Source organism: Felis catus, chromosome B3 (assembly GCF_018350175.1).
Source record: "Felis catus isolate Fca126 chromosome B3, F.catus_Fca126_mat1.0, whole genome shotgun sequence".
NCBI classification, from domain to species: Eukaryota; Metazoa; Chordata; class Mammalia; order Carnivora; family Felidae; genus Felis; species Felis catus.
In genome coordinates this window covers 62,319,335-62,346,849 of record NC_058373.1, presented here as the reverse complement: position 1 = coordinate 62,346,849, position 27,515 = coordinate 62,319,335, and the positions used below count along the sequence as shown (strand labels likewise).

General features: G+C 37.8%; 1 protein-coding gene across 6 annotated transcripts in view; it reads left to right on the top strand.

Moving 5' to 3' along the window:
• The window catches only part of KNL1 (kinetochore scaffold 1), a 67,630-nt gene extending 44,004 nt beyond the window's left edge, over positions 1-23,626 (top strand). For all 6 annotated transcript variants that reach the window (XM_045059525.1, XM_045059526.1, XM_011283064.4 and 3 more), the window contains 13 exons: positions 4,507-4,622; positions 6,921-7,011; positions 7,997-8,113; positions 9,629-9,716; positions 13,132-13,209; positions 13,370-13,409; positions 14,195-14,296; positions 15,000-15,100; positions 18,300-18,368; positions 19,026-19,135; positions 20,259-20,377; positions 21,064-21,186; positions 21,934-23,626. In XM_045059525.1, the coding sequence (XP_044915460.1) occupies positions 4,507-4,622; positions 6,921-7,011; positions 7,997-8,113; positions 9,629-9,716; positions 13,132-13,209; positions 13,370-13,409; positions 14,195-14,296; positions 15,000-15,100; positions 18,300-18,368; positions 19,026-19,135; positions 20,259-20,377; positions 21,064-21,186; positions 21,934-22,048 (1,269 nt within the window). In that variant the 3' untranslated portion in view covers positions 22,049-23,626. The remainder of the gene's footprint in view (positions 1-4,506; positions 4,623-6,920; positions 7,012-7,996; positions 8,114-9,628; positions 9,717-13,131; positions 13,210-13,369; positions 13,410-14,194; positions 14,297-14,999; positions 15,101-18,299; positions 18,369-19,025; positions 19,136-20,258; positions 20,378-21,063; positions 21,187-21,933) is intronic.
• The last annotated feature ends 3,889 nt before the right edge of the window (positions 23,627-27,515 follow it).

Sequence of the window (27,515 nt, the reverse complement as noted above, 5' to 3'; positions counted from 1 at the left end):
AAATGTATGAATTATATGGTATGTGAATTAAACTTTAATAAAGCTGTTTAGAAAGAAATCAATTCCAGGAGAATTGTATATCTAAATGTGAAGTGTGAATCAAAGATGGAAAGTGAGAAAATGGGCACACATCTTTTGTGTCCCCAACCTCATTATTCTTATCACTATAGCTATCCACTAGATTCCCACTAGAATCCTCTTCTTTCACCTGTAGATGTGGAGTAGAAAGCTGCCTAGATGTGGCTCCAGAGTCTACAACTTCTTAGGAAAAGCAGAAAGAGTACCAGGGGACTAGGAGAAAGCAGAGGGGAACTATACGAGCAGAGACGCTGCTGGCAGAAGAGGTGAAGAAGAGGACACTTAAGGAGCTAACCCTTAGGTTAGCTACCCTTAAGGTCTGAATCTTCCCCTTTCCTCTCAGGCCTTGCAGAGGTCAGGAGGATCAGTGTTAGGGAAATAGATCTGGTAACAAACCCATAGAGATGGAAAGAGAGTTTATGCTATCCAGGAAAGAAATTTAAAATTCCAAAGTAGGGACAAGCCAAAGAGGTACATATGGACCATTGAAAATGAAGTTCACAGCTATGGGCGTCTGATCCAGGACTTGGATAACTATGAGTCTATTTTAGGGTGGAACTGAGGAAAGTGGTTTTTTTTCTCCTTCCTTTTTCTTTTCTTTCTCTTTTTTTGTTTTTTTTTTAAAGTAAGCTCTACACCCAACACGGGGCTTGAACTCACAGCCCCAAGATCAAGAGTCACATGCTCAGGATGCCTGGCTGGCTCAGTCAGAGCATCCAGCTCTTGATCTTGGGGCCGTGAGTTCAAGCCTAACGTTGGGTGTAGAGATTACATTTAAAAAAGTCACATGATCTACCAACTGAGCCAGCCAGGCACCCCTGAGGAGAATGTTCTTGAGGCAAGTGGGGAAGTGTGTGCTACCCCTTAGAGACACATATACAGCTCCCATATGTGTTTTCAGTTACAGGAGCTCAGAAGGCATCACCAGCAAATGGTGCTTTTGTAGTGTCCCATGATGCTCATTATGTGCAGGGAGTGCCTCAGGCAGAAGTACTATAATTTACACCCTCCTCAGGGATATCAAGGAACTATTGCAGGTACCCCTGCCAAGCCTGAAATAGCCAAGAGCTGATTGTGCATAAATTGGGTACTTAATCAAAATAGATAAGTCAGGGGAGGAGGGTCGCTGGTGTACATAGTCCTGGGTTCACGGTGCAGCAAATTAACCCAACTGTGCATATGGCATGGACAGTTGCAGCCCATATGTACCCACAGTGCATGAGCCTGGTACCCATTGACACTTGTACTCCTGATGAATCTCTAGGAACATGGCCCTGTGTTTCACTGGTGGTTATGAAGGTTCAGGAGGAACCCTACCCTTTGTAAAGAGACTTTTATTATTATAGGAAATGTCAAACATAGACAAAAATAGAGAATAGTTCAATGATCTCCCCATGTATACATCACCAAACTTCAAAATTTATCAACTCTTGTTTTGTCTCTGCATTTCTTTGCCTCCTTCCTGTTATTTTGAAGCAAATCCCAGGCATCATCAATTTATCTGGTTTTCAATACATATCCCTGAAAAGATGAAGACTCATATTTTAAAAACATATCCAAACATAATAATCATACCTTAAAATGATTATTCAATCAGTATTTTTCTTTTCCTCATTGTCTTCAGCATTATCTTCCTTCCAGTTTACTAAATTGAGACCCAAATGTGGTCAAAATAATATGATTGGTTGATATCTTTAGTCATCTCCTAAACTGTAAGGTCCCATTCCATCTCTGTCTCCTTTTTTTTTTCTTTTTAGTGAAGAAACCAGGTTTATTATTATTTTTTTTTTTGTAGAGTTTACCACTAAATGGATTTTGCCAGTTGTGCACACCCAACTTTTATCTATCCTTTGTATTTTTTGTAAAGTGGCAGAAGCTTTATCAGATTCAGAGTTTTTTTCAAGTTCGCTTTATAGTCCTTCTTCCATCAGGAAATAATGTGTGATAATGATGAATAGGCAGCCATTAATGATCATTATCTAGATCTAGTAATTAGGAGTTGTAAAGTAGTAGTTGTAAACTAATTCTATTATTTATTTTTCATTTATTGTCCAAATACTTCTATAAAAAGAAATATTCCTTTACCCAAGCATTTGACTCCTATATGAAGGCATTTAGCCATTTTCCCAAGGAGGCCTGATTTCTTTGAGTGAAAAATCCTTGCTTTAAAACTACAGTCTGGGTGTGCCTCAGTTGCTTAAGCATCTGACTCTTGATTTCAGCTCAGGTCATGATCTCACAGTTTTGTGAGGTAGAGCCCCTCATTGGGCTCTGCACTTGCAGCTCAGAACCTGCTTGGGATTCTTTCTGTATCCTCTCATTCTTCCCCTCCCCTCCTCATGCTCTCTCTGTCACTCTCGAAACAAAAATGTAAATTAAAAAAAGCACAATCTGGGGAGCACCTGGGTGGTTCAGTCAGTTGAGCATATGACTCTTAATTTCAGTTCAGGTCAAGATCCTGGGGCTGTGGGGTGAAGCCCTGTGTCCATCAAGCTCTGTGCTGAGCATGGAGCCTGCTTGGGATTCTCTTTCTCTCCCTCTGCCCCCTCCCCCTACCTCTCTCTTTCTCTTCCAAATTAAAACAAAAAACAAAAAAACAACAACAACAAAAAAACCATAATCTGTGTTCTAGTGTTGCCATTTCTTTTTGAGCCAGTGTATGGAGCTTTGATTTTTATTTATAAATCTAGCCTTAAATATACCTTTAAGAAAGAGAATCAACTTCAGTTATAATTGATCTTAGCATTTTTTATACTTTATAAGTACTTTACTTAGTACTTTTATATTTTATTTTATACTTTCTAGTAAATACTTCTAGTATCTCCTAGAAGATGTGTTAGAGACAGAGAAGGGAGATTAAAACCTCATTCAGTTCTTTTTAATTTATCAAATAAAAGTAGAAAGTGAGAAGAAGCTAACATTTTGTTAGAACACTTTATCAGGCTCTGGACTTGAGTAACCTTTAAAAAAAATAACTTTTACCATAATCTTGAGAGGCTGGTCAATATTGTGCCCATTTTATAGATGAGGAGACCAACTCTTAGAGTGGTAAAATGACTTATTCTGTGCCATACTGCCTATGAATAATGGGCAGTTGTGAGATTTTGTTTGGTTTGGTTTTTATATGTAATGTGATGTAAGGAGCTGACTTGGTTTTTCCATTACTGCATCAAGGACATCAAAAAGTCATTGGATTTGGGATGCCTGGCTGGCTCTGTTGGAAGGTCAAATGACTCTTGATATCAGGGTTCTGAGTTTGAGCCCCATGTTCAATGTAGAGATTAAAAGTAAAATTGAGGCAGCTGGGTGGCTTAGTCAGTTGAGCATCCGACTTCAGCTCAGGTCATGAACTCATGGTTTGTCAGTTCAAGCTCCACATCAGTCTCACAGCTGTCAGTGCAGAGTGCACTTCAGCTCCTCTGTCCCCCTCTCTCTCTGCACCTCCCCCGTTCATGCCCTCCTTCTCTCTCAAAAATAAATAAATATTTAAAAAATAAAGATGTGGGTGCTTGGGTGGCTTAGTCAGTTAAGCATCCAACTTCAGCTCAGGTCATGATCTCAAGGTATATGAGTTCAAGCCCTGCATCAGGCTCTGTGCTGACACCTCAGAGCCTGGAGCCTGCTTTGGATTCTGTGTCTCCCTCTTTCTCTGCCCCATCCCCACTCAAACTCTGTCTCTCTGGCTCCCCCCAAAAAAAAAAATATTTTTAAATAAAAATAAAATCTTTTTTTATTTATTTTTTTTATTTATTCTGAGAGAGAGAACAGGAAGGGCAGAGAGAGAGGAAGAGAGAATTACAAGCAAGCTCCACACTGGTAGCACAAAGCCTGACGTGGGGCTTGAACCCACAAACTGCAAGATCATGACCTGAGCTAATAGCCAGAGTCAGATGCTTAACTGACTGAGCCACCCAGGTGCCCCAAAAATAAAATCATAAAAAAAAAAAAAATCATTGGATTAGAGCTATAAAACGTTTTTAAAAATAACTATATTTTTACTACCTTATTTTATATATGCCAGAAAATTTTGAATCTAAACTGAGACACAAGTATGGATTAGAGCTAGAGAATGGGAGTTGAAAAGAAAAATCTGGGAAACTGGCATCTTTTTTCTTTTAATGAAAGTTCCTGATAAGTTTAACTTTTAGGTATTGATTTTCTTAAAAAAACACATAACCATTTTCAAACCACTTTGACTCGCATGTGAATGGAACATCCACTAAACAAATGTAGGAAATGGACTTTGATGTCAGAGACTTGAATTCAAATTCTAACTACTAGATTATTGGGTATATCAATTTCATAGGGTAATCAAATTTTTCTTTTATGACTTTTTAAAATAAGCACTCTGAAATGTGAAACAGTTTTTAACCATGGTTTTGTCTTCAAACTACCAGTTTTGAGGGACTGATTTTCTTTTTGTTCCAGTTTACTGTAAACACACCACCTACTCCAGAAGACGTGATGTTAAGTCAATATGTTTACCGACCCAAGATACAGATTTATAGAGAAGATTGTGAGGCTCTTCGCCAAAAGATTGAAGAGTATGAAAGTTTTCGTTTTTGTGTGTGTTTCATTGGATGGGTGAATAATCTGTGTGATAAGGTTTTGATTAGAATAACACTGGCACAGGAAAAAGTTCATGGCATTAACTGGCAGTGTGATATGGTATATAGGAAAGAGTCAGCTTTGTAGTCAGACAGATTAAAGCTCAATTCTGGCTACAGCACTAGCTGTGTAACTTTATGTGTCATTTAACCATTATTTCCACATCCATAAATTAGGGATAACGATACATACGCAACAGGCAGAAATGAGCAGAGGAAATAATGTATATAAAATGTCTTGATGCCATTCTTAGCAAAAAGTACATCCTCAATAAACATTAATTATTAGATTATGATATCATAAATTGATTACAAAAGAACATCTTCAAAAAAGAAGATAGATAATACCCTTTAGAGATTTATATAGAGTGCCTGAAATCAAGATTGACTTTGGGTTTATAATTTTATCTCATTTGCCCTTGATTTGCATTATGAAAGAACATGGTATTAGACTGTTGCTCAGTGCTTTGGTGTATGTAGATGCAGCACAATAATTTATAAATTAGGTATATCTAGATTCCCTCAGGTAAATTAGGACTTACAATCCAAAATATATTTATATCCTAGTTATCTAGAACTATCCAATTAAATTTGAACCAATCTGGGGCGCCTGGGTGGCTCAGTCGGTTGGGCAACTGACTTCGGCTCAGGTCATGATCTCATGGTTCGTGGATTCAAGCCCTACGTCAGGCTCTGTGCTGACAGCTCGGAGCCTGGAGCCTGCTTCAGATTCTGTGTCTCCCCTCTCTCTACCCCCTCCCCTGCTCATGCTCTGTGTCTCTCTGTCTCTCAACAATGAGTAAACGTTTTAAAAAAAAATTTTTTTTTAATTTTTTGAACCCATTTAACAAGCAGAAAAGAAAATAATTTTTAGGGGCACCTGGGTGGCTCAGTCGGCTAAGCATCCAACTTGTCCAGCTTCAGCTCAGATGATCTCGCAGTTCGTGAGTTCAAGCCCCACATTGGGCCATTGGGCTCTGCTGACAGCTTAGAACCCGGAGCCTGCTTCAGATTCTGTATCTCCCTCTCTCTCTGCCCCTCCCCCATTTGTGCTCTGTCTCTCAAAAATAAATATTTATTTAAAAAAATTTTTTTAATCATTTTAAAAAAATTATGTAGTTTTAAAACTAGAAACTTAAGATGCTATTAAATTATAACACCACAGATTTGCCTGATCCTGTTTTTTCATTCAACTATATATTTAACACCTACTATCTGCCAGGCACTATACTAAGTACTAAGGTTCGAGGCACTTGTGTAGCTCAGTCAGGTAGTATCCAACCAACTCTTGGTCTCAGCTCAGGTCTTGATCTCAGGGTGATGAGTTCAAGCCCCACATTGGGCTCCACACTAGGTGTGAAACCTCCTTAAAATTTAAAAAAAGAGGGGCATCTGGGTGGCTCAGTCGGTTAAGTGTCCGACTTTGGCTCAGGTCATGATCTCGCAGTCCGTGAGTTCGAGCCCCGCATCAGGCTCTGTGCTGACAGCTCAGAGCCTGGAGCCTGTTTCTGATTCTGTGTCTCCCTCTCTCTGACCCTCCCCCGTTCATGCTGTCTCTCCCTGTCTCAAAAATAAATAAACGTTAAAAAAAATTAAAAAAAAAAAAGAAAAAGTATTGGTGTTCATCACTGAACAAGACAGAAAAGTTTCTTATCTTCATGTTTTTTAAAAGAGTTGAGTGCCTCAGATTTGTCTGAGAATGTTTTATTTTGAATAAAATAAGATCATGCATACAATGTGCAGTATGTTTAGATGTGCTCTACTATCTGATTTTACACCTATACTCCTGTATATAATATCTTCTAACTCTGATAGAAATGTATTCTACTTACTAACAAGAGACTAATATGTAACTTTGCTACTTTTACAAATGCTATACTATAAAGGTGAGATAAGACTGAGCTGAATGGGAACTTTTACTTAAAATAATAGCTACAACTTGACAATAATTACGCATTGATAGGCCTTAAAGATTCTTTAAAAGCAACATGTTTTCATGTTAGACCAAGTTGCTTGAGAAAAATGTTTGTGAGAAGTTTTTATGATTCATAGCATTCTTGAACTGTTCTACAAGTGTTGAAATAATGAAGCTGACCACTGTTCTTGAGTAAATGCCCCTTTTTTTTAAGGTAGAAAAGAATTAGGAAGAATCAAATTAATTATGCCTGTAAATCTGTGTTGATTCATTCTAGCTGACTTCTGAACCCTGAGCTAATTAACTTTTCTATATTTTAGATTAAAGCTATCTGCACTGAACCAGGATAAACTGTTGACTGATGTAAATAGGAACCTGTGGGAAAAAATGAGACACTGCTCTGATGAGGAGGTATTTTTGTCTCATTTTCTGAATGGGAATCAGTATACACATTTTGAACAGTTTATTGTGAAATAAGTAACTGTTACGTGGTAATTAGTGATGAGTTCTTTAACTTCTCAGGTATAATATGTTATCAAGGTTTTAATTTAATTATATATGAGTAATTGTTAATATATAATTTTTCAAACCTGAAATGACTAATTTAATAATAGGAAATATATTTGAAGTTTATTTAGAATTTCCTCCTACTTGTTTTCCTTTCACTTAGATTTAGATGAGGAAAAGATTTACTTTAATTGGTTAAATAATAAGCAACACATTTTATATGTGCTCTAATATATTAAAAGAGTTTTTTAAATTAACTAAGAACCTGTTATTTTCTAACTTGTAATATGAATAAATGAATGAAAAACAGGAATTAGGGGTGCCTGGGTGGCTCAGTCGTTTGAGCATCCGACTCCGGCTCAGGTCATGATCTCACTGCTTGTGAGTTCAAGACCCGTGTCAACCTCTGTGCTGACTGCTCGCATCTCAGAGCCTGGAGCCTGTTTCGGATTCTGTCTCTGTCTCTCTGCCCCTCCACCACTTGTGCTCTGTCTCTCTCTCTCTCAAATATAAATAAACATAAAAAAATTTTTTTTAAGCAGGAATTAAAACTAAAATCATTGGTTCTGTTCTTAAACTATTAAATATGATTAAATTTGCAAATGAGGGGACATCTGGCTGGCTCTCAACTCTTGGAGCATATGACTCTTGATCTTGGGTCAGGAGTTTGAGTCCCACATTAGGCACAGAGATTACTTAATTTAAATGAATGAATGAGTTTTTGTTTTTTGTTTTTTTTAAGATTTGCAAATGAGAAATGCCCTGCCTTAGGAATCAGTGTAGGATAGGCAAAGCTTAGCACATAGCAGCTGATCCAGCCTTTCCAGACCATTTGCCTTTTCTAACTCACTTGTTTTAGGGCATTATAACCTTTGACTTTCTCTTGCAGCTGAAGGCCTTTGGAATTTACCTGAACAAAATAAAGTCACGTTTTACCAAGATGACTAAAGTCTTCACTCACCAAGGAAAAGTGGCTCTCTACAGCAAGCTGGTACAGTCAGCTCAGGTAATTTGACACAGCTAACAGCATAGAAAGAAAGGTCTATTAAAGTTACTTTATAGTGGTTGTAGGATGTGAAGAACGTTTCTTCGGAGAGACATGTGAATGAGACTTGGGCATAAATTTACAATGGTTCATAAGAGGTGGAGTTCAATTTATCAAAAGTGGGAAATCCAGAGGCATCTGGTTGGCTCAGTCAGTGGAGCATGCAACTCTCAATCTCAGAGTCATGAGTTCAAGCCCCACGTTAGGCATGGAGCCTACTTAAAAAAAAAAAAAAAAAAAAAGGGAAATCTGAGTAATTCTAGAATATATTTACTAATATGGGCCTATGTCTCATCTCAAATGTTGAGGTAAAACAATGTAGGATTCTGATCTTCTGTTGCTAAGGACTGTACTGTAGTATTATCTTCCTCATAGTCCATACCCATCTATGAATGTATGTGCATGTTTATTTTTAGGTATGTATGTATGTAAGTAAGCAAGCAAGCTCTATGCCCAATGTGGGGCTTGAACTCACGACCCCTAGATCAAGAGTTGCATACTCTACTGACTGAGCCAACCAGTGCTCCTGTGTGTGCATGTTTAAAGTAGCATTTCCCAAAATGATGATACTTTAAGAAAGGCTCTTCAAATTTTCATTTGGCAAATAACTCTGAGAAATGTCACATGCCATATCCTTCCTTTGGAGAAAAAATAGCATATTGAAGTCTAAACTCAGAATTTTTTTTTTTAAGTCTAAAAAGAACAAAAAATGCTTTAATTCTATTCAATGTTTTCCATATTTATTTGACCATAGAACATTTTTTTAAGAATTATTTTTTTGGGGAGGCGCCTGGGTGGCTCAGTCAGTTGAGCTTCCGACTTCGGCTCAGGTCATGATCTCACGGTCTGTGAGTTTGAGCCCCGTGTCAGGCTCTGTGCTGACAGCTCAGAGCCTGGAGCCTGCCTTGGATTCTGTGTCTCCCTCTCTCTCTGACCCTCCCCCATTCATGCTCTGTCTCTCTCTGTCTCAAATAAACATTAAAAAAAAATTTTTTTTAATTTAAAAAAGAATTCTTTTTTTTTTTTAAGTAATATATATTAACATGGAAATGCTGGAATAAAGGAAAGTACAAAAAATGGGTTTATATGAATCTATTATGTATGCCTTTTTTTTTTAATGTTTATTATTTTTGAGAGAGTGCATGTGAGAGCAGGGGAGGGGCCGAGAGAGAGGGTGACAGAAGATCTAAAGTGGGCTCTGTGCTGACAGCAGAGAGCCCGATGTGGGGCTCAGACTTATGAACCATGAGATCATTGAGCCAAAGTTGAATGCTTAACCGACCAAGTCACCTTGACACGCCTGTTATGTATGCTTTTTAAAAACATCTTAAGTCCAGACTTGAAGCTTTGACCTTCGTTTCAAGATTTGCCTGTTCATGGTATAGACAAAGCAGTAGGTCAGTAAGTTTAACCATTTATAATGTTAAAGTGTTTTGTTTAGAGGTTTAACTTAACAGTGTAATATTGTATTTTTAGAATGAGAGGGAGAGACTTCAGACAAGGATAGATGGAATGGACAACATACTTAAGAAGATTGAGAAATGTCTCACTGAGGTGGAAATAGGTAAAGTATTTTGAACACTTTCCCAAAGGTAGTTTAATTTTACCTAAAAGCTTCCCTACGGTACAGATTGCTGGTATCACTATGCTGAAGGCTTGTATTAGCAATTTGAGACATTAGAGCAAAATAAAGCTCTTTACCTGTGGTCATCCATAACACAATCAACAAGAGATGCCCAAGATAATAAACCTCTTTAGAAAGTTCTTCATAACCTAGACTATAATCTTATTTTTTTAATAGATGAACTTATTATCTCCATTTGGAAAAACAGCTGTCCTTTTAGTTTGACCTCTCATATTCCCGATTTGTTAGTATTGTTGTCCTGCAGTGCTTTCTCATAAATCACAAAATTCCACATAATCATCAAATTTAGAAGCTCTTAGTCCTTAGCTATCTTGACCTCCTTCAGCATTTGATACTGATGATTATTCTCTTCCTTCTGAATTTTTCATCTCCCTAAACCTCTATGATATTGTACTACTGTGACTCTTTTTTTTTCTGACTATTCCTTTTAGCTTCTCTGTTGCTCTCTAACTTCTTTTGTAGGCCTTTAGATTTTATCATCTACTCATTTCTATATTCTCTCCTTCATGCTTTCATCTGCCTTAACATTTGTGTTTGTATGATTTCCAAATTCAGTTAAATTCATCATTTGTTGAACACCTGCTGCATGCCCGATACTATGCTTAGGCTCAGAAAAAAAGATATTATAAACACAGATTTTTGCCCTTAAATAGCTTATAATTATTCTGAGTGAGGTCATCTTTAGCCTCTCTCTTGAGTTCCAAACTTAACATTTCTAGTTTCTTGCTGAACCTTTATGCAAATATGTCTTTAAGCACCTTAAGGATATTGTTATTTCCAAAATAAAATCTGAAAATCTGCTCTCCCTATGATGTTTCTCATCTCTGTTAATGGCATCACTATTGTTACATACTGTAAACAGCTAAAAACTTTCATTGTCTTTGAGTCTCTCTAATCAGGTCCTGTCATATCTGCTTCTTCAGCATCTCGTATTCTTTCCCATTCCCATTAAGGCTATCATCAATTCTGACACGCTATTCCAAGTCTTCTAACTAATCTTTCTGTACTCTTTTTTTTTTTGTTTATTTACTTATTTTTTTGAGAGATGGTGAGCAGGGGAAGGGCAGAGAGAGAGAGAGAGAGGGAGACAGAGAATCCCAAGCAGGCTCCACACTGTTAGCACAGAGCCCCTCACGGGACTCGAACTCACAAACCATGAGATCATGACCCGAGATGAAACCAAGAGTCAGACGCTTAACCAACCAAGCCACCTAGGCACCCTGCAATGTTTCTATACTCTTAATTTCATCCTACCTCCTTCTAGTCCAACCTGCGCATTGCTGCCAGATTAAATAATTATGAAGAACGGTTTTCATTATGTTACTCCCTTCACAAACTTCTTTCCATTTATAACAATAAAGTCCAAACACCTGAGCTTGACATTTACATTCTCCACAATAATTTTTAGGTCTTCCTTTCTTACATGATTTACTATTATTCTTCTATTATGCATCCCAGATTCCAACCAAATCTTGTCATCTCTATGCAGTCTTGCTATTTTGTCTTTGCTAATGCATTTTCCTTCTGTTTTCTACCAAAGGAAGCAGTCCTTATCTCCCTTGAGATCCTGTAGCTGTTTTATTAGTCCTTCTTGTAGTATACATCTACTTGTAATTACAGTTATTTTTATATAGCTATCTCCCTAATGTGTAAGCTCCATGGAAGCAAAGATCAGCTTTTATTTTTCTCCATATCCTTCAGAGTTCTTAGTACTATGCTTTGCATTGAGCAAGTGCCTAGTACATGTTTTCTACATTGCATTGATAGTGAGTATATGAATTCCATAATCTTAGACTCCTACTACTCATGCCCTACTCCTTTGTTCATTACCTTTCTTTCTACTTCACATACGAAAAACAAGCTCTTAGGTCAGAACTTTTGAACTTCCTACTTCCAAACAAATCAAACTTTTATATATCTATATCCATTCTTTCATTATTCCTTTCTTTTCCCTAAGACCAATCTGTCCACCTAAACTTCAGTTCCATCCCCTCTTCTCAGGAATTTCATATCACTGATTTTCCCTTATCTCTTACATATTCAACCTTTCTGCCTCCTCTCTGAAGGATATATTCACCTCTCTCTTATCTTTAAAATACCAAAAACCACACTTCTTTCTCTAGATACCACTGACAAATAGCTATTTCTTTCTCATTCCTTCATTATGCCTTGAGCAAATATACTGAGTACCTATGTTGTGCCATGTACAGTGCTCAATGCTTAGAATACTATGGTGATTAAACACAAAAACTTTATGGCCCTGTGGAGCTTCTCGTCTAGAAAAAGAATATAAGAATTAAATAATTTAGGGCACCTGGATGGCTCAGTCAGTTAAGCATCTGACTCTTGGTTTCAGCTCAGGTCTTGATCTCACGGCTTTGAACCTTGTGGTTTCAAACCCCCTGCTGGGCTCTGAGCTGCCTGTGTGGAGCCTGCTTGGGATTCTCTCTCTCTCCCTCTCACTGTCTCTCTCTGCCTCTCCCCAACTTGCTCTGTCTCTCCCAAAATAAATAAATAAGCTTAAAAATAATAATTCTATGTTAAGTGCTGTGAGAGAGGTTACACGGTGCTGTAAGGTCCTGAAACAAATCTAACCTAGTCAGGTCCGGAGGAGCTTCTCTCTGTGGAAATGGCTTTTAAGTTAAGATCTGAAAAATGAGGAGGATTTAAAGTGAGGAAGGGAAAGCAGACTATTTAATATGAATAACACACACAGAAGTTCTTCTATGGGAAAGAATGTAACAAGTATAAGGATCTGAAATAAGGCCAATGTTGGCTAGAATAGAGAAAGCGCAAGAGAGAACATGATTCAGATAAAGCTGGAGATGTCAGCTTTGCGGGCCTGGGCAAGGAGGGCCCCTTAAGGAGGTTTGACTTTTTCTGAGAACAGTGAGCAACCTTGAAGAGTATTAAGCATTGGCTGCAATGTAGAGATGGAATTTGAATAGATGAAGAGTAAATGTAAGAAGTTAAGTACTTATTGGAAATGTGCACACATGCTTTTGTGTATGTGTATCTGTTCCTGTTTCTTGTCCATGGGGTTGCCTAACAACTTCAACATATGCAATTATATGTAAACAATTTCTATCTCAGAGTGGCCTATGAGAAGCTGCTGTTGGAGATCATTGCATGTGGCTCAAAGTTCACTTGTCTGCCGCTAGAAGCAAGTCTTTGTATGAAATTATAAGTATAGCTCAGTGCTTTATTGGCAAGGAAAGGTGGGGAATGATGACTATTTGCGAAATACTGTTAACACTTCATTTTGGGACCATCTTTTTTTTCTCATCTCTGGTTATTTTTGACTGAGTTATTCTAATGCACATTGCCTACTTAGAAACTAAGAATTTGGAGGATGAAGAGAAAGACAATCCTATGGAAGAATGGAATTCAGAAATGAGAGCTGCAGAGAAAGGTAACTGAATTAATTAAGAAGATAAATGGGGGAAAAAACAAGCTATTTTCTGTTTATTTAGGTGAGATAAAATGATACAGAATTTTCAATAGAACAGATTATTTTTTGTAGCAACATTTTAATGTGTCCATTCTGACAGATTTTTTTTTTTTCCCTAAAGAACTGGAACAGTTGAAAACTGAAGAAGAAGAGCTCCAAAGGTCAGCTTCAACTGGAGTGTTAGAAAATAGGCCAAACTTTGCAAGGCTAAATGGCTTCCTACCTCTAAAAACTGACAAGATTAGGCCCATGAATATTGAATTAAGACTGACTCAGGGCTTCTGTTCCACGTTGAACTTGACCTGTCTTAGTTGGCAGTGTTTTCTAAGCACTTACGGGGCATTAATCCAAGGTAGTATTTCTCAAGCTTGAATAATATCGGGATCCTTTTAAAGAAAATAAACCTAGCATTAAACTGTTTTTATATTGTACTTTTTTTTTTTTAAGTTTATTTACTTACTTTGAGAGAAAGAAGACAGAGAATCCCAAGTAGGCTCCATACTGTCACTGCAGAGCCCAACACGGGGCTCACTCCCACAAACCATGAGATCAAGACCTGAGTGGAAATCAAGAGTCGGATCCTTAACTGACTGAGCCACCCAGGCGCCCCAAAATGAAAACTAAATTTTAATAATAATATTAAAGAATATGCAAACCGTCAAAGATGCAAACCTTCATGGATCCTAATTTTGAGAACCATTGGTTTAAGCCTTTCCTAATTAGACCCTCACTTCTAGATTAATGCTTATTTAAAAACACACACACACACACACACACACACACACACACACAAGAGAAAAAAAACTAAGAAAACAAAAATGGATGCCATTCACTTCACTGGGGAGCCATCTAGCATGTGACTTCTTCTCATAAACCTTTTATTTTTATGGAGTCCAAATTCTCTGACAACAGCCTTATCTCTCTGATTACCTGCTATGATTTGCAGAAATCTCTTAGAACTGGAAGTACAGAAAGAGCAGACCCTTGCTCAAATAGACTTCGTGCAAAAACAAACAAATAGAACTGAAGAGCTACTGGATCAGTTGAGGTAAGGAAAAGCAGGTGTCATTAGTTTGTGTTTTACCCTGTGCCTTTGTAGTTGGCTAACCTATTACAGCAATTGACATGTGTTTTTAACATGTATCACTGTTGTTGTTTTTTTTAAGTTTATTTATTGATTTTGAGAGAGAGCCCGCATACAGTGGGAGAGGGGCAGAGAGAGAGGGAGAGAGAGAGAGATTCCCAAGCAGGCTCTGCACTGCCAGCACAGAGCCTGACATGGGGCTTGAAACCACAAACCAGGACTCAAACCCGGGGCTTGAACCCTTGAACCTTGAAATCATGACCCGAGCCAAAATCAAGAGTTGGACACTTAACTGACTGAGCCACCCAGATGCCCCTGTGTATCACTATCTTTAACCCGTAATACAACCTCAAAAAGAGTCAATATACGCAACACCAAGCTGAAAGTATACAAGGTGGGAAAGCTATGAAATTATCATTTTAAAATATTTAATACTTTATATTGCCTAAACTTGGGTTTTCTCTGATGCAGAACCCAAAATTGGGTCAATTCTTTCAAAAGCATATTTGTACATTCACGGTATTTGAATCAAAATATTTGATTATCTCCCAAGCCAGCAAAAAACTTCAGCAAATATTGCTGTCACTCTTTGTGTGGTATCAAAAGTTAACTCTTCTCTTCTTTTACTTCAGAAAAAAATTTTTGTCTTTGTTTTATTTCTCTCCAGCGTGTCTGAGTGGGAAGTCATCGAGTGGAGTGATGATCAAGCTGTGTTCACCTTTCTTTATGACACAATAGAACTTACCATCACCTTTGGAGAGCCAGCAGGTGAGTAGCAAAAGTAATTCCTCTGCAGAAAAATGTATGGATAAACTCACTAAGGAGTCCAATCTTTATTTTACTACAATAATAACTATTGACATAATGAAATGAAAGCACACTAGAAGAAGCGATTATTTTAATTTATGATAATAGGATTTTATTTTATTAGATAGAGAATAAAATAAAAATTCTCTACTAATGAAAATAAAAATTCTTTAATGAAAGTTGACCTTGGGGCGCCTGGGTGGCGCAGTCGGTTAAGCGTCCGACTTCAGCCGGGTCACGATCTCGCGGTCCGGGAGTTCGAGCCCCGCGTCAGGCTCTGGGCTGATGGCTCGGAGCCTGGAACCTGTTTCCGATTCTGTGTCTCCCTCTCTCTCTGCCCCTCCCCCGTTCATGCTCTGTCTCTCTCTGTCCCAAAAATCAAATAAAAAACGTTGAAAAAAAAATTTAAAAAAAAAGAAAGTTGACCTTTGTTGAATGACATTAGATGATAGAAATTTTACATATCCAAATAATGGATCAATATGCTATTTGCATCTATTTATTCTGGCTTCCTTTTTTCCATCTGTCTTTTTTGATAGACTTACTCTTATGGCTGGTGACACTTGTTTTGTTTTGTTTTGTTTTGTTTTGTTTTGTTTTGTTTTGTTTTGTTTTGAGAGAGAACATGAGCAGGGGAGGGGCAGAGAGAGAGGAGGACAGAAGGTCCAAAGCAGGCTGTCTGCTGACAGTAGCCAGCCTATTGTGGGGCTTGAACTTACGAACTGAAGCTTGAGTTCATGACTTGAGCTGAAGTTGGATGTTCAGCCAACTGAGCCACCCAGGCACCCCTTGATATATATATATATTTTTTTTTTTTGTACTTAAATTAACCTGAAAAGTTCATTGGAAGTTCTGTATATATTGGTAGGCTTAACAGAGTCTTTGGAATCACTATATGGTAACTGGACAGAGTCCTAGCTATTTTGTTAAGAGGCTCCTGTTGGTGTCTTTAGGTCTTTTCTCTGAAACAATTTCAGCATAGCAAACCAAACTTCACATTTTTCCAGCCTCCACACATGATTCTCCTTAAAATTTCCTTTTCTCAAAGAATTCAACAACTTCAGTCCAGGTCCAAAATTAAATGTTTATTTGTTTGTTTGTTTGCTTGTTTATTTTGAGAGAGAGAAAGGGTGGGGGAGGAGTGGGTAGAGTGAGAGGGAGAGAGAGAATGCCAAACAGACTCTGCACTCAAGCCACCCACATGCTCTAGTCCAGGTCCAAAATTAAAACAGGAATCGCTCTTTACCTCTTTATTTTATCCCTTGCCAGGCATATCTAATCATCAATAAGACTTACTGATTTTAATTCCTTAATACTGATCCACTTTTCTTCATTTCCTATCAATAGTCATTTCTAACCAAATGACTACAATAACATTCAAACTGGCCTTTCTGGATCTTCTCCTTTTCCCCTCCAATTCATCTTCCTTCCTGCAGCTATGGGGATTGTTAAAAATCTGATTATGCACCAAATACTCTTAGACTAATGATCAAAATATTTACTATGAACTGTAACATCTTGCAAGAATTTAATTTTTCCTCCTTTTCCTGCCTCATCTTAAACTATTCTCTGCACTTTGGCACATGGATTTCTTTCATTTCCCTTTTTTTTTTTTTTAAAGTAGGCTCCACACACGATGTGGGCCGTGAACTCACAACCCTGAGAATCAAGGGTCTCATGCTCTGATGACTGGCCAGCCAGGCACCCCTCTTTCATTTCTTTAAAAGATCATGGTCTTTTTGTGGTCAGTCATATTCCATCCTTCTCCAGGACCTTCATAATGATCTTTTTTATGCCTGAAAGCTCTTTCCCTTGCCTTTGTCCATTTGGACTACTATAACAAAAATGCCATAAACTGGGTAGCTTATGAACAACCAAAATTTATTTTCTACATTTCTGGAAGCTGGAGATCCAAGACTGGGATGCCAGCATGCTCAGCTGAGAGCCCTCTTCCAGGGCGCATACTTTTTATTGTATCCTTATATGCTGAAAGTCCAAGCTAGCTCTTTAGGGTCTCTTCTGAGACCGTAATTAATCTCGTTCATAAGGGGTCTACCCTCATATCCGAAATACCTCCCCAAAAATCTGTCACCTAATACCATCACCTTGGGCATTAAGATTTCAACATACAAATTTGAGGGGAGGACACAATCATTCATACCATAGTACTCCTTCTCCACTAAATAAATTTCTGCCAGTAATCCTTAAGAGCTCAGCTCAATTATCACTTTCTCAGGAAAGTTTTCCCTGACTCTCCTTTTACCCATTCCTTCTACTAGTTACCTTCCTCTTATATATTTTCTCATTGCTTCCCGCAGTTTTCCTTAATAGTGCCTATTCCCAGTTGTAGTTTTTGGTGTGTTTATTTGTGCAATTATCTGTGTATCCCCCTGAGCTATTAGCTTTTTGAGAATATAAATTGATCGTGTCTTTTTGTCTCATTATTGTATCCCCAGTGCCTAACACATAGAAAATATTCAATAACATGAAAAGAATCAGAATTCGAGAAACATGAGAGAACTCTAGAGTTTGGAGGAGGAAGCAGCTCTCCTGGCTACCTAAAACTCATTACTGTAATCCTAAGAGCATAAATCATTTGCACTGTATTTATAAAAAGAAAGTAGGTGTGAAGAGATCATAGTCATTTTTTTGTATGGTGTCTGAAAATAGTATCTTTGCACAAAATTTAGGAGTTAAAGGAGGAGGCCTTGATAAATTTAAAATAAAGGTACTACACCTTAAATTTCCTTCAAAGGCCTGTCAGTAAGTATAGTTCAGCGGTCTCAGGGGGAGCCTTTACCGTTCACAAAAAATAATATGATTCAAGGATATACCTTTAGCTGCTTATATTAAAAAAAACTCTGCTTGGGCACCTGGGTGGCTCAGTCACTTGAGCATCTGACCCTTGATTTCAGCTCATGTCATGATCCCAAGGTGGTGGGATCAAGCCCCATGTCAAACTCTGCACTGAGTGTGGACCCTTCTTAAGATTCTCTTTCTTCTCTCTCTCTCTCTTCACATGCTCTCTCTCTCTCTAAAGAAAAAACAAAAACAAAAAACCCTTCTACCCAGAGAGAGTAGGCTTGTAAAGTACTGAGTTGTATGTGGCTTAAAATCAGATAATAAAAAGAAATACTACTCTTACTCTGGTTCTTCCTAGTTGGTCTCCCTTTCCTGGACAAGGCTTTCAGGAAGATTGTTGACCTGAATTTTCAGTCTCTGTTAGATGGTAAGTCCAGTTATCCACTAAAAACTTGTTGAATATTTACAAGTGTAAATTGCTCCTTGAGAGCTCTTTCACATACAAAGTTAAATATAAACAATAATAATAATAATTTGTCCTTAGAAATGTTTATTAGACATAAAATTGCTTGGATAATGTTCCAAATATTAGGTAGAATTTAATTTTTTTAATTATTACTAGATTTTAAGCAATGGTGATGATTAATAATAGCTGTTTCCATAATTGAAAAATTACCATTATGAGTACTTAATCTGTATCAGGCATTAGTGTTACTTATGTTAACACTTGGAGGTAAGGTTCCTCATTTTACAAATTAGAGAACTGCAGCTCAAAAGAAGTAAGTGTTGTGCTTAGGATCACTCAGGTTGTAAGGAAAGGCAGGATTTAAACTTAGGTTTATGTTACATTTAAGCCCATGTTTTTAACCAGCTTCTATTCTGTACATGATAAAGGCTTGAGTTTTTATAAGAATGTCTGTGTTTACTATATATGTTGATTTATGTGTTTGAAAATAAAACGGAGAGGATACTTAGATACCTAGTAGTTTGAAGGTATTTCTAGTTTATATAATATTTCTAACTTATGTGTAGAAGATAAATGAAAGTAAGTAATACCCTGTTGTTGTTGTTTTTCCTTCCTCAGAGGATAAAGCTCCTCCTTCCTCCCTTTTAGTTCATAAGCTTATCTTCCAGTACATTGAAGAACAAGAATCCTGGAAGAAGAAATGTAAAACACAGCATGAGGTTCCCAAGGTAAATCTGATTAAAGTATTTTGAAAGAAAATTTTGTTTTCTGTCACAAAAAGAAGAGTTCTGAGGGGCTCCTGGGTGACTCATTTGGTTAGATGTCCAACTCTTGGTTTCGGCTCAGGTCATGATCTCACAGTTTCATGAGTTGGATCCCAGCATCAGGCTCTCCTGGTGGCATGAAGCCTGCTTGGGACACTCTGTCTCTTCCTCTCTCTCTGCCCCTATCCCACTCACACTGTCTCTGTCTCTCTCAAAAATAAGTAAACTTAAAAAAAATTTTTTTTTTAATAATAAAGGGGCGCCTGGGTGGCTCAATCGGGTGAGCATCCAACCTTGGCTTAGGTCATGATCTCACATTTTGTGCATTCGAGCCCCGCATCGGGCTCTGTGCTGACAGCTCAGCACCTGGAGCCTGCTTTGGATTCTGTGTCTCATTCTCTCTCTGCCCTTACCCGACTTGTGCTCTTTCTCTGTCTCTCAAAAACAAATAAATGTAAAAAGAATTTTTTAAAAAAATAATAAATTTTAAAAAAAGAAGAGCTGAAATTTTATATATGTAATAGTGGATCCTGAAATTATAAAAATATTGGGGTGCCTGGGTGGCTCAGTTGGTTAAGCATCCGACTTCAGCTCAGGTCATAATCTCACAGTTCATGAATTCAAGTCCCATATCGGGCTCTGTGCTGACAGCTCAGAGCCTGGAGCCTGCTTTGGATTCTGTGTCTCCCTCTCTCTCTGCCCCTCCCCCATTCATGTGCTCTCTCTCGAAAATAAACATTTTTAAAAAATGAAAGCATAGGGGCGTTTGTGTGGCTCAGTCTTTTGGGCGTCTGACTTCGACTCAGGTCATGGTCTCACGGCTCATGGGTTCGAGCCCCACATCAGGCTCTGTGCTGACAACTCAGAGCCTGGAGCCTGCTTTCGATTCTGTGTCTTCCTCTCTCTCTGCCCCTCCTCAGTTCAAACTCTGTCTCTGTCTCTCTCTCAAAAATAAACATTACAAAAAAAATTTTATATGAAAGTTTAAATATATAAATTATTTAACTTTGGGGATTTCTTTATAACACAGCCACTAAAAACTGAAATGTTTTCATAATTTCTTTTTTTTTCCCCCTATTTTTCCCAGATGCTTCAAGAAATTTCACTTGTAGTGAGCCATTGTAGACTCCTTGGAGAAGAAATTGAGTTTTTAAAGAGATGGGGACCAAATTATAACCTAATGAACATAGATGTGACTAATACCGAGTAAGTGTATTACTTTCCCAGGGCTGCCTTAACAAAGTGCTACAAACTCAGTGGCTTTAAACAACAGCAATTTATTGTTTCACAGTTCTGGAGGCTAGAAGTCATCAAGATGTTAGCAGGGTTTGTTCTTTCGGAGGGGCTAAGAGAATCTGTTTCATGCCTCTCTCTTAAATTCTAGTGATTTGCTGGCAATCATTGACATACCTTGGCTTATAAATATATAACTCCAGTATCTGCTTTCATCTTCATATCATGTTCTTCCTGTATGCATGTTTGTGTCCAAGTGCCCCCTTTTTATAAGGACACCAATCATTTTGGATTAGGAGACCATCCCACTCCAGTAGGACTCCATCTTAACTAATTAAATCTGCAATGATCTTACATTCTGAGATACTGGGGGCTAGGGCTTCAACATATGAATGGCAGTAGGGACATAGTTCAATCTGTAACAGTAAGTAAGTAATCAAAAACTTACTAAAATGATTTCTTTCAGTGAATTTTATGACTAACAATGGAAATGAACAACCATAATAATACTTTGTTCCAGATGTTTTACCCTCTGTCCATTTGATAAGGACAAGAAATAATGTACCACCTAAGTTTCACCTACCAGTGTAAAAAGAAAATATATTTGTTTCATTCTATTTTTGTTTTTTATTTTTAATTGAGGATCTTGTCTTTTACAGATTGAGGCTTTTATTCTCCAGCTCTGCAGCATTTGCAAAGTTTGAGATAACTTTACCTCTCTCAGTTCATTTTCCAACTGTACGCTTACCTTTTTCCATTCAAAATCACCTTGGAAACATTGGGTAAGTAAAGGGCCAGCAGGATAGGGCTCCTAATGACTTTTCTACCTCTCCTCTATTATTTGAAAAATCTCTCAAAGTGGCCAGAAATAATGGATATATACCATTATTGGATATGCCAATAATGGATAATCCATACTGAGTGCCAAATGTTACTCCTGACTTCCTTTTGAAGGATTTGTTCTTATAATTTAGTGACCTTCATTGCTAGCACCAGTGGATACTGGAGACCACTGGTATATTCTTTTATACTTGCTCCACTTTTTGAATAATCTTACCTAAAACAGGAGCCCAAAAAGGAAAAAAATGGGTATAAGCTTAGCCCTTAAAAACAGAATATCACTTAATCATTTAGTAATCATTTAAAAAAGCTGTGCAGTCATAATGCTTTTCTCAATTAGCCTTTGTAACCAGACATAACAATATTTCATTCCTATTTGTGACTTTTTAGACATACAGTTGACAGTTTGTAAGATGGTAGAGTTTAGAATGCACCCACCTCAAATCCATCAGCAAACACCAGCAGTGTAGATTTTTAGCTAAGTCAAGATACCCCCCCCCCAGTTCATACAGAATTGCTCTTAGGCCTTGTTTTTGGAATCCCAGTTCAAACTTGGCAATCTATTTTTAGAAATGTCTATTTATGCTTCCTAAAAGACTCAGAGACCATACCCAAAAACATGAATTCCACTGAAATGCTATCGATAAGTAAGTTTCCAGAAAAATTAATGAACCTTTTGTTCTTTCTAGCCAAGATGAAATCACTGCAATTCTATCTAAAGTGCCACTGGAGGACAACTACCTAAAGAATGTAGTCAAGCAAATTTACCAAGATCTACTTCAGGACTGCCATTTCTACCACTAGACCTATGGACTACAGCTATAATAACCAAGCATAGCGCACATCATAATGATATTACGTCGGAGTATCCATTGCTATTTAATCTTTGTCTTTAGGTCATAGAAAGAAGCCTCATAAAATTCCTCCTGATGATGTTATAATTTGTATGGCTAGTTTTTAAATCTCTACAGTCAGGAATGATGAAAGTCCTCAAATAGCCTTTTATCAACTTGCTCATCTTTTTATGAAAGGTTCAAATAGTAGAACACTTAGGGAAAATTTCTTCTAATTAAAGTTGTGCTCTTTGCTTTAGTACAAGCCCTACAGAGTAACTTTAAGTGGAGCTGTCACCGCTGACAAAAACATTAGCCATTTCCTCATGTACAGCTCTAATTTTTTGGTTGCCGGCCTTCTGTCTAGTAGGTATTTTTCTGGGATAGAGATTTATCTGTCTACACACTACTCATCCTCCTTTTTCTTCATTTTAAAAATTTTATTAAGAAAAAACAATAGCACTCAGCTATTCAAATGGTTGCCATCTTTTCTAGAGGGCCTTGCCTTTTATTATGTAATATGTGTTAATATTTTCTCCGTATAATTTTGTAGAGAAAGTTAATTCATTTTGGGCCAGTACATATATGTAAATATATTGATATTTTTTTGTTTTTGTGATGTAGTAAGGAGATATATATATATATATGGAAATACATAGTCGTGTATAGAGAGATACTCTTCTGCCTAGGCAATTTCCATCTTTCTGAAGGATGCTTTACAGCAAGATTCTCAGTCTCTTTCTATCAAATAATTGTAGTTCAAACAATATCAAATTTAAAACCACCAGTTCTGTCAAGTTCTGGCAGTAGTAATTAATTTAATGTGAGAATTGGTTTCTGAAGCCACACCCTTCTCATAAACAAAAATAAGCCATATTCATTGATATTGAATGACCAGTATTATCTGTGAGATAAATATGAGAAAAATTTTACCCAAACTTTAATTGAATCCCAATCATGATAATTTTTTCATTTCTTTTATATTTAATTATAAACTAAAGTATATTTGCATTTCAAACTAATTCATATTAAAATTTTGCTTTATACTTTACGATCAGGTTAAAGTCCTCTGGGTCCCATGAATGTTATCTTCGCTCTTAAATTGGCTTTTACTTCTGAGCTATTGGTCAGAAAGATCACATGGTCTTTTAAACCTCAAATTCAACATAAAATTTATTTTCCATAAAAATCAAGATGTAAATATTCTTGAAAAACTTTTAAAGTCACCAATGTGGCCTGTTTTCCATGAAACTTAAATTAGTTTTCTTACTGGAGTTGTTTTATTTATTTTCTGTAAACCTAAAAAATAGAAATTTTCTTTTATTCATTTTGGTAAACTGGAATGACCAGCTTCAAGAATGATTTGGCTTGTAATTATGGACTCTGCTTTCTTGGGTTTAGATACAAAATTGTAATATATACCTAGTTATTTGCATTTGTATTTGTTCAAAGGATTGGCTATTTTTATAAAAATTTTTTGGAAATTGTTCCTTCACTAATTAGAAGCAGACTGGTTTTTGCACTATTAAAATAAGTTTATTATATGAAATCTTTTTTTTTTATGTTTGTTTATTTTTGAGAGAGACAGAGCATAAGCAGAGGAAGGGCAAAGAGAGAGGAAGACACATAATCAGAAGCAGGCTCCAGGCTCCATGATGTTAGCACAGAGCCTGATGTGGGGCTCAAACTGACAAACCCTGAGATCATGACCCTAGCCAAAGTTGTATGTCTCGCCGACTGAGCCACCCAGGCACCCCTATTATATGAAATCTTTTTAAGCAGTGTCTGTTTATGAAGTGAAGAGGTTTGTTGTTGTTTTTTACCATGTATTCAATAGACCTGTGAAGATAGAAAAAGGAAGCTCTCTCTAGAAATACACACTCGAAAATTCAGTTAAGATTAAAATATGTCAGGACCTGCGTGTAAGAACGAGATACAAACTATAGTTATCCCTATGTCTCTGAAAGACAGTAAAAGAAAATTATTTGAAGTTCCTTAGGAAACTATGATTTCTAAGGGCTAATGGAGTGGTTCTCCAAGTATAGTCCCTAGACTAGTAGCATCAGTTTCTCCCCAAACCTGCTGTATCAGAAACGCTAGGGGTGGGGACCAGTACTCTGTGTGTGTTTATTTTTTTTTACTTTCTTTTTCTTTTTTTGTTTATTTATTTATTTTGAGAGAGACAAGAGAGAGAATTCCAAGCCAGGCTCTCGATGTCAGCACAGGACCCCATAGGGCCCCTTGCAGGGCTTAAACTCATGACTTGAGCTGGAATTAAGAGCCAGATATTTAACCACTCAGCCACCCAGGCACCCCTTAACTTTTTTTTTTTCAATAACTTCACTAAAATATAATTGACAGCATACAATTCACCTTTTATTTTTTAATTAAAAAAAATTGTTTTCAAAGTTTATTTATTTTTGAGAGGCAGAGTGTGAGCAGGGGAGGGACAAAGAGAGAGAGAGGGAGACACAGAAACCAAAACAGGCCCCAGGCTCCAAGCTGTCAGCATAGAGCCTGACCGCAGGGCTCGAACCCATGAACCATGAGATCATGACCTGAGTCAAAATCAGCACTCAACCTACTGAGCCACCCAGACACCCCACACCTTTAGAGAGAGCGCACACATGTGAGTGCAGGAAGAGCAGAGAGAGAGAGGGAGAGAGAGAATCCCATGCAAGATCTGTTGTGTCAGTGCAGAGCCCAACATGGATCTGAGTCCCATGAACTGCAAGAACATGACCTGAGTCAAGATCAAGTCCGACATTCAACTGACTGAGCCACCCAGGTGCCCCTGGACCCTTATCTTACATCACATACAAAAATTAACTCAAAATGGATCAAAGAACTAAATGTTAAGAGCTAAAACTATGAAGTATAAAGCTCTTAGAAAAAAAGCATAGGGGAAAAGCTTTGCAATGTTGGATTTGGTGATAAATTTTTAGATATGATGCCAAAAGTACAGGCAACAAAAGTAAAAATAGATAAATTAGACTATATCAAAATTTGAAATTTGTGCAACAAAATAGGACATAAACTGGGGCACAGTGCTGGAAGAAATTAAAAGCCTAAATAAACGGAAGACATTCCATATGCATGGGTTGAAAGACAAGCTGTTAAGATGGCAATACTACCTAAAGTAATGTGCAGATTGAAAGCAGCCCCTATCAAAATCCCATCAACCTTTTTAGGATGGAAAATGGAAAAGTTGATCCTAAAAATGTATATGGAATTGCAAAGGACATTGATGGTATATGTGATAAGGGTCTAGTATCCAGAATATATAAAGAATTCTTGAAACTTAACAAGTAGACAATCCAATTTTTTAAATGGACAAAGGAATTGAATAGACATTTTTCCAAAGAAGATATACAAATGGCATATACAACAAGTATATGAAAAAAAAATACTTGACATCATTAGTCATTAGGAAAATGCAAATTCAAACCATGATGAGATACCACCCTAAACCTATTAGAATGAGTAAATTTTTAAATTTTTTTTTAGATGTTTATATTTGAGACCGAGTGAACAGGGAAGAGGCAGAGAGGGAGACAGAGTATTTGAAGCAGTCACCGCACTGATAGCAGCAAGCCCAGTGCAGGGCTTGAACTCACAAACTGCGAGATCATGACCTGAGTAAAGTCAGTGACTCAATCAACTAAGCCACCCAGGCACTCCTAGAATGGGTAATTTTTAAAATGAAAAATAAGGAGGCGCCTGGGCATCTCAGTCTGTTGAGCATCCAACTTTGGCTCAGGTCAAAGTTTGGCTCGTGAGCTCACTTTGGCTCGTGAGCTCTATGCCAACAGTTCAGAGCTTGGAGCTTGCTTCAGATTCTCTCTCTCTCTCTCTCTCTCTCTCTCTCTTTCTCTCTCTCTCTCTCTTTGCCCCTTTCCCTCCCCCCAAGAAAAAAAGACTTAAAAAAATGGAAAATAAGGGGCCCCTGGCTGACTCAGTCAGTGGAGCATGCAATTCTTGATCTCAAGGTTGTGAGTTTGAGCCCCATGTTGGGCATAGAGATTACTCAATAAATAAATAGGGTCACCTGGTAGCTCAGCATCCCAACTCTTGATTTCGGCTCAGGTCATGATCTCACAGATTTGTGAGATGGAGCCCCAGGTCAGGCTCTGCGATGACAGCACAGAGCCTGCTTGGGGTTCTTTCTCTCCGTCTCTCTCTGCCCCCTCCCCTGCTTGCACTCATGCATGCACCCTCTCTCTCTCTCAAAATAAGTAAGGAAATAAACTGGAAAGTAAGTGTTGGAGGAGATATGGAGAAATCAAAACCTTGTGATTTCTGGTGAGAATGTAAAATTAAGAAGCACGTACAATTCTTTAAACACTTTTATACAACTTTAAGTCCAAAAGGCTGTCATTCTAGTTTTTCTTTATTTTTAAAGTAGGCTTCAGGCCCAGCACAGAGCCCAACATGGGGCTTGAACTCATGACCCTGACTGAGATCAAGACCTGAGCTGAGCTTGTATCAGACACTTAACCAACTGAACCATCCAGGTGCCCCAAAATGCTGTCATTTTAAACATTACTTGTAGAAATTCTAAAAATAATGTCACGTTTAATAAGGAAACTCTAAAGCACAAATTCTCAGAAGCAGTCACTGTCAACCTGTCAATTGTCAATATCAGTATTTATAATTAACTAGTATGGTTTTCATGTCACCTGAGGATGCTGGTAGAGTGATCATGAGATAACCTCATCCATCTGAATGTGCAAGGAAACACTCATCAATATTTTATGTATTTTGGGTTTTCACTCTTTATTTATGACAAATATTCTGCATCTGTGATTCTCTCCAGTCAACAGTTCTTTGAAATGTGGCATCAGCCAGTCGGAGAATGGAGTCATCTGACTCACCCTTCCTGCGAATGGGCTCATCGATAGTGAAGGTTTTAAACTGGCTGTTGAACCTGTCTGTCACCTTGTCAACTTCAGCCTTATTCATCTAGAGGGATCCGTGGTCCTTAGCACTGATGACACGGTTGCTGGCTGAGCATTTCTGCGGCACATATAAGTCCATGAACTGGCTGGAGTCATTCTGCATGTGGAGGGCGCACCTGGTTCTGCCAGGAGGGAGCCCTGGCAGAACCTGTGACTGGCCACAGGACCTACCTGGTGCCAGCCACCACAACCAGTGGGAGCAAGGAAAGTCATCAGTATTTTATATAAAGAGAAGACTGCCTGCTAGGGGCTTGGGTTCTAACATTCCCATTCCTATACTCCACAAATGAGCGGAATGACTGAAAAGCTCCCAGTTTCCTAGAGGTAGGGTAAGTCTTTCTAACCCAAGATGTTTAGTTGGGGACTTTCATTGTTTGGGACGATTGGAGTGTCCAGTTGCTCCCAGTAATAATATGTCCAGGGTGGTCAGCTTCTAGATAATTAGTCTGAGCTGATTGTATGCCAGGCTATCTGGTTCAT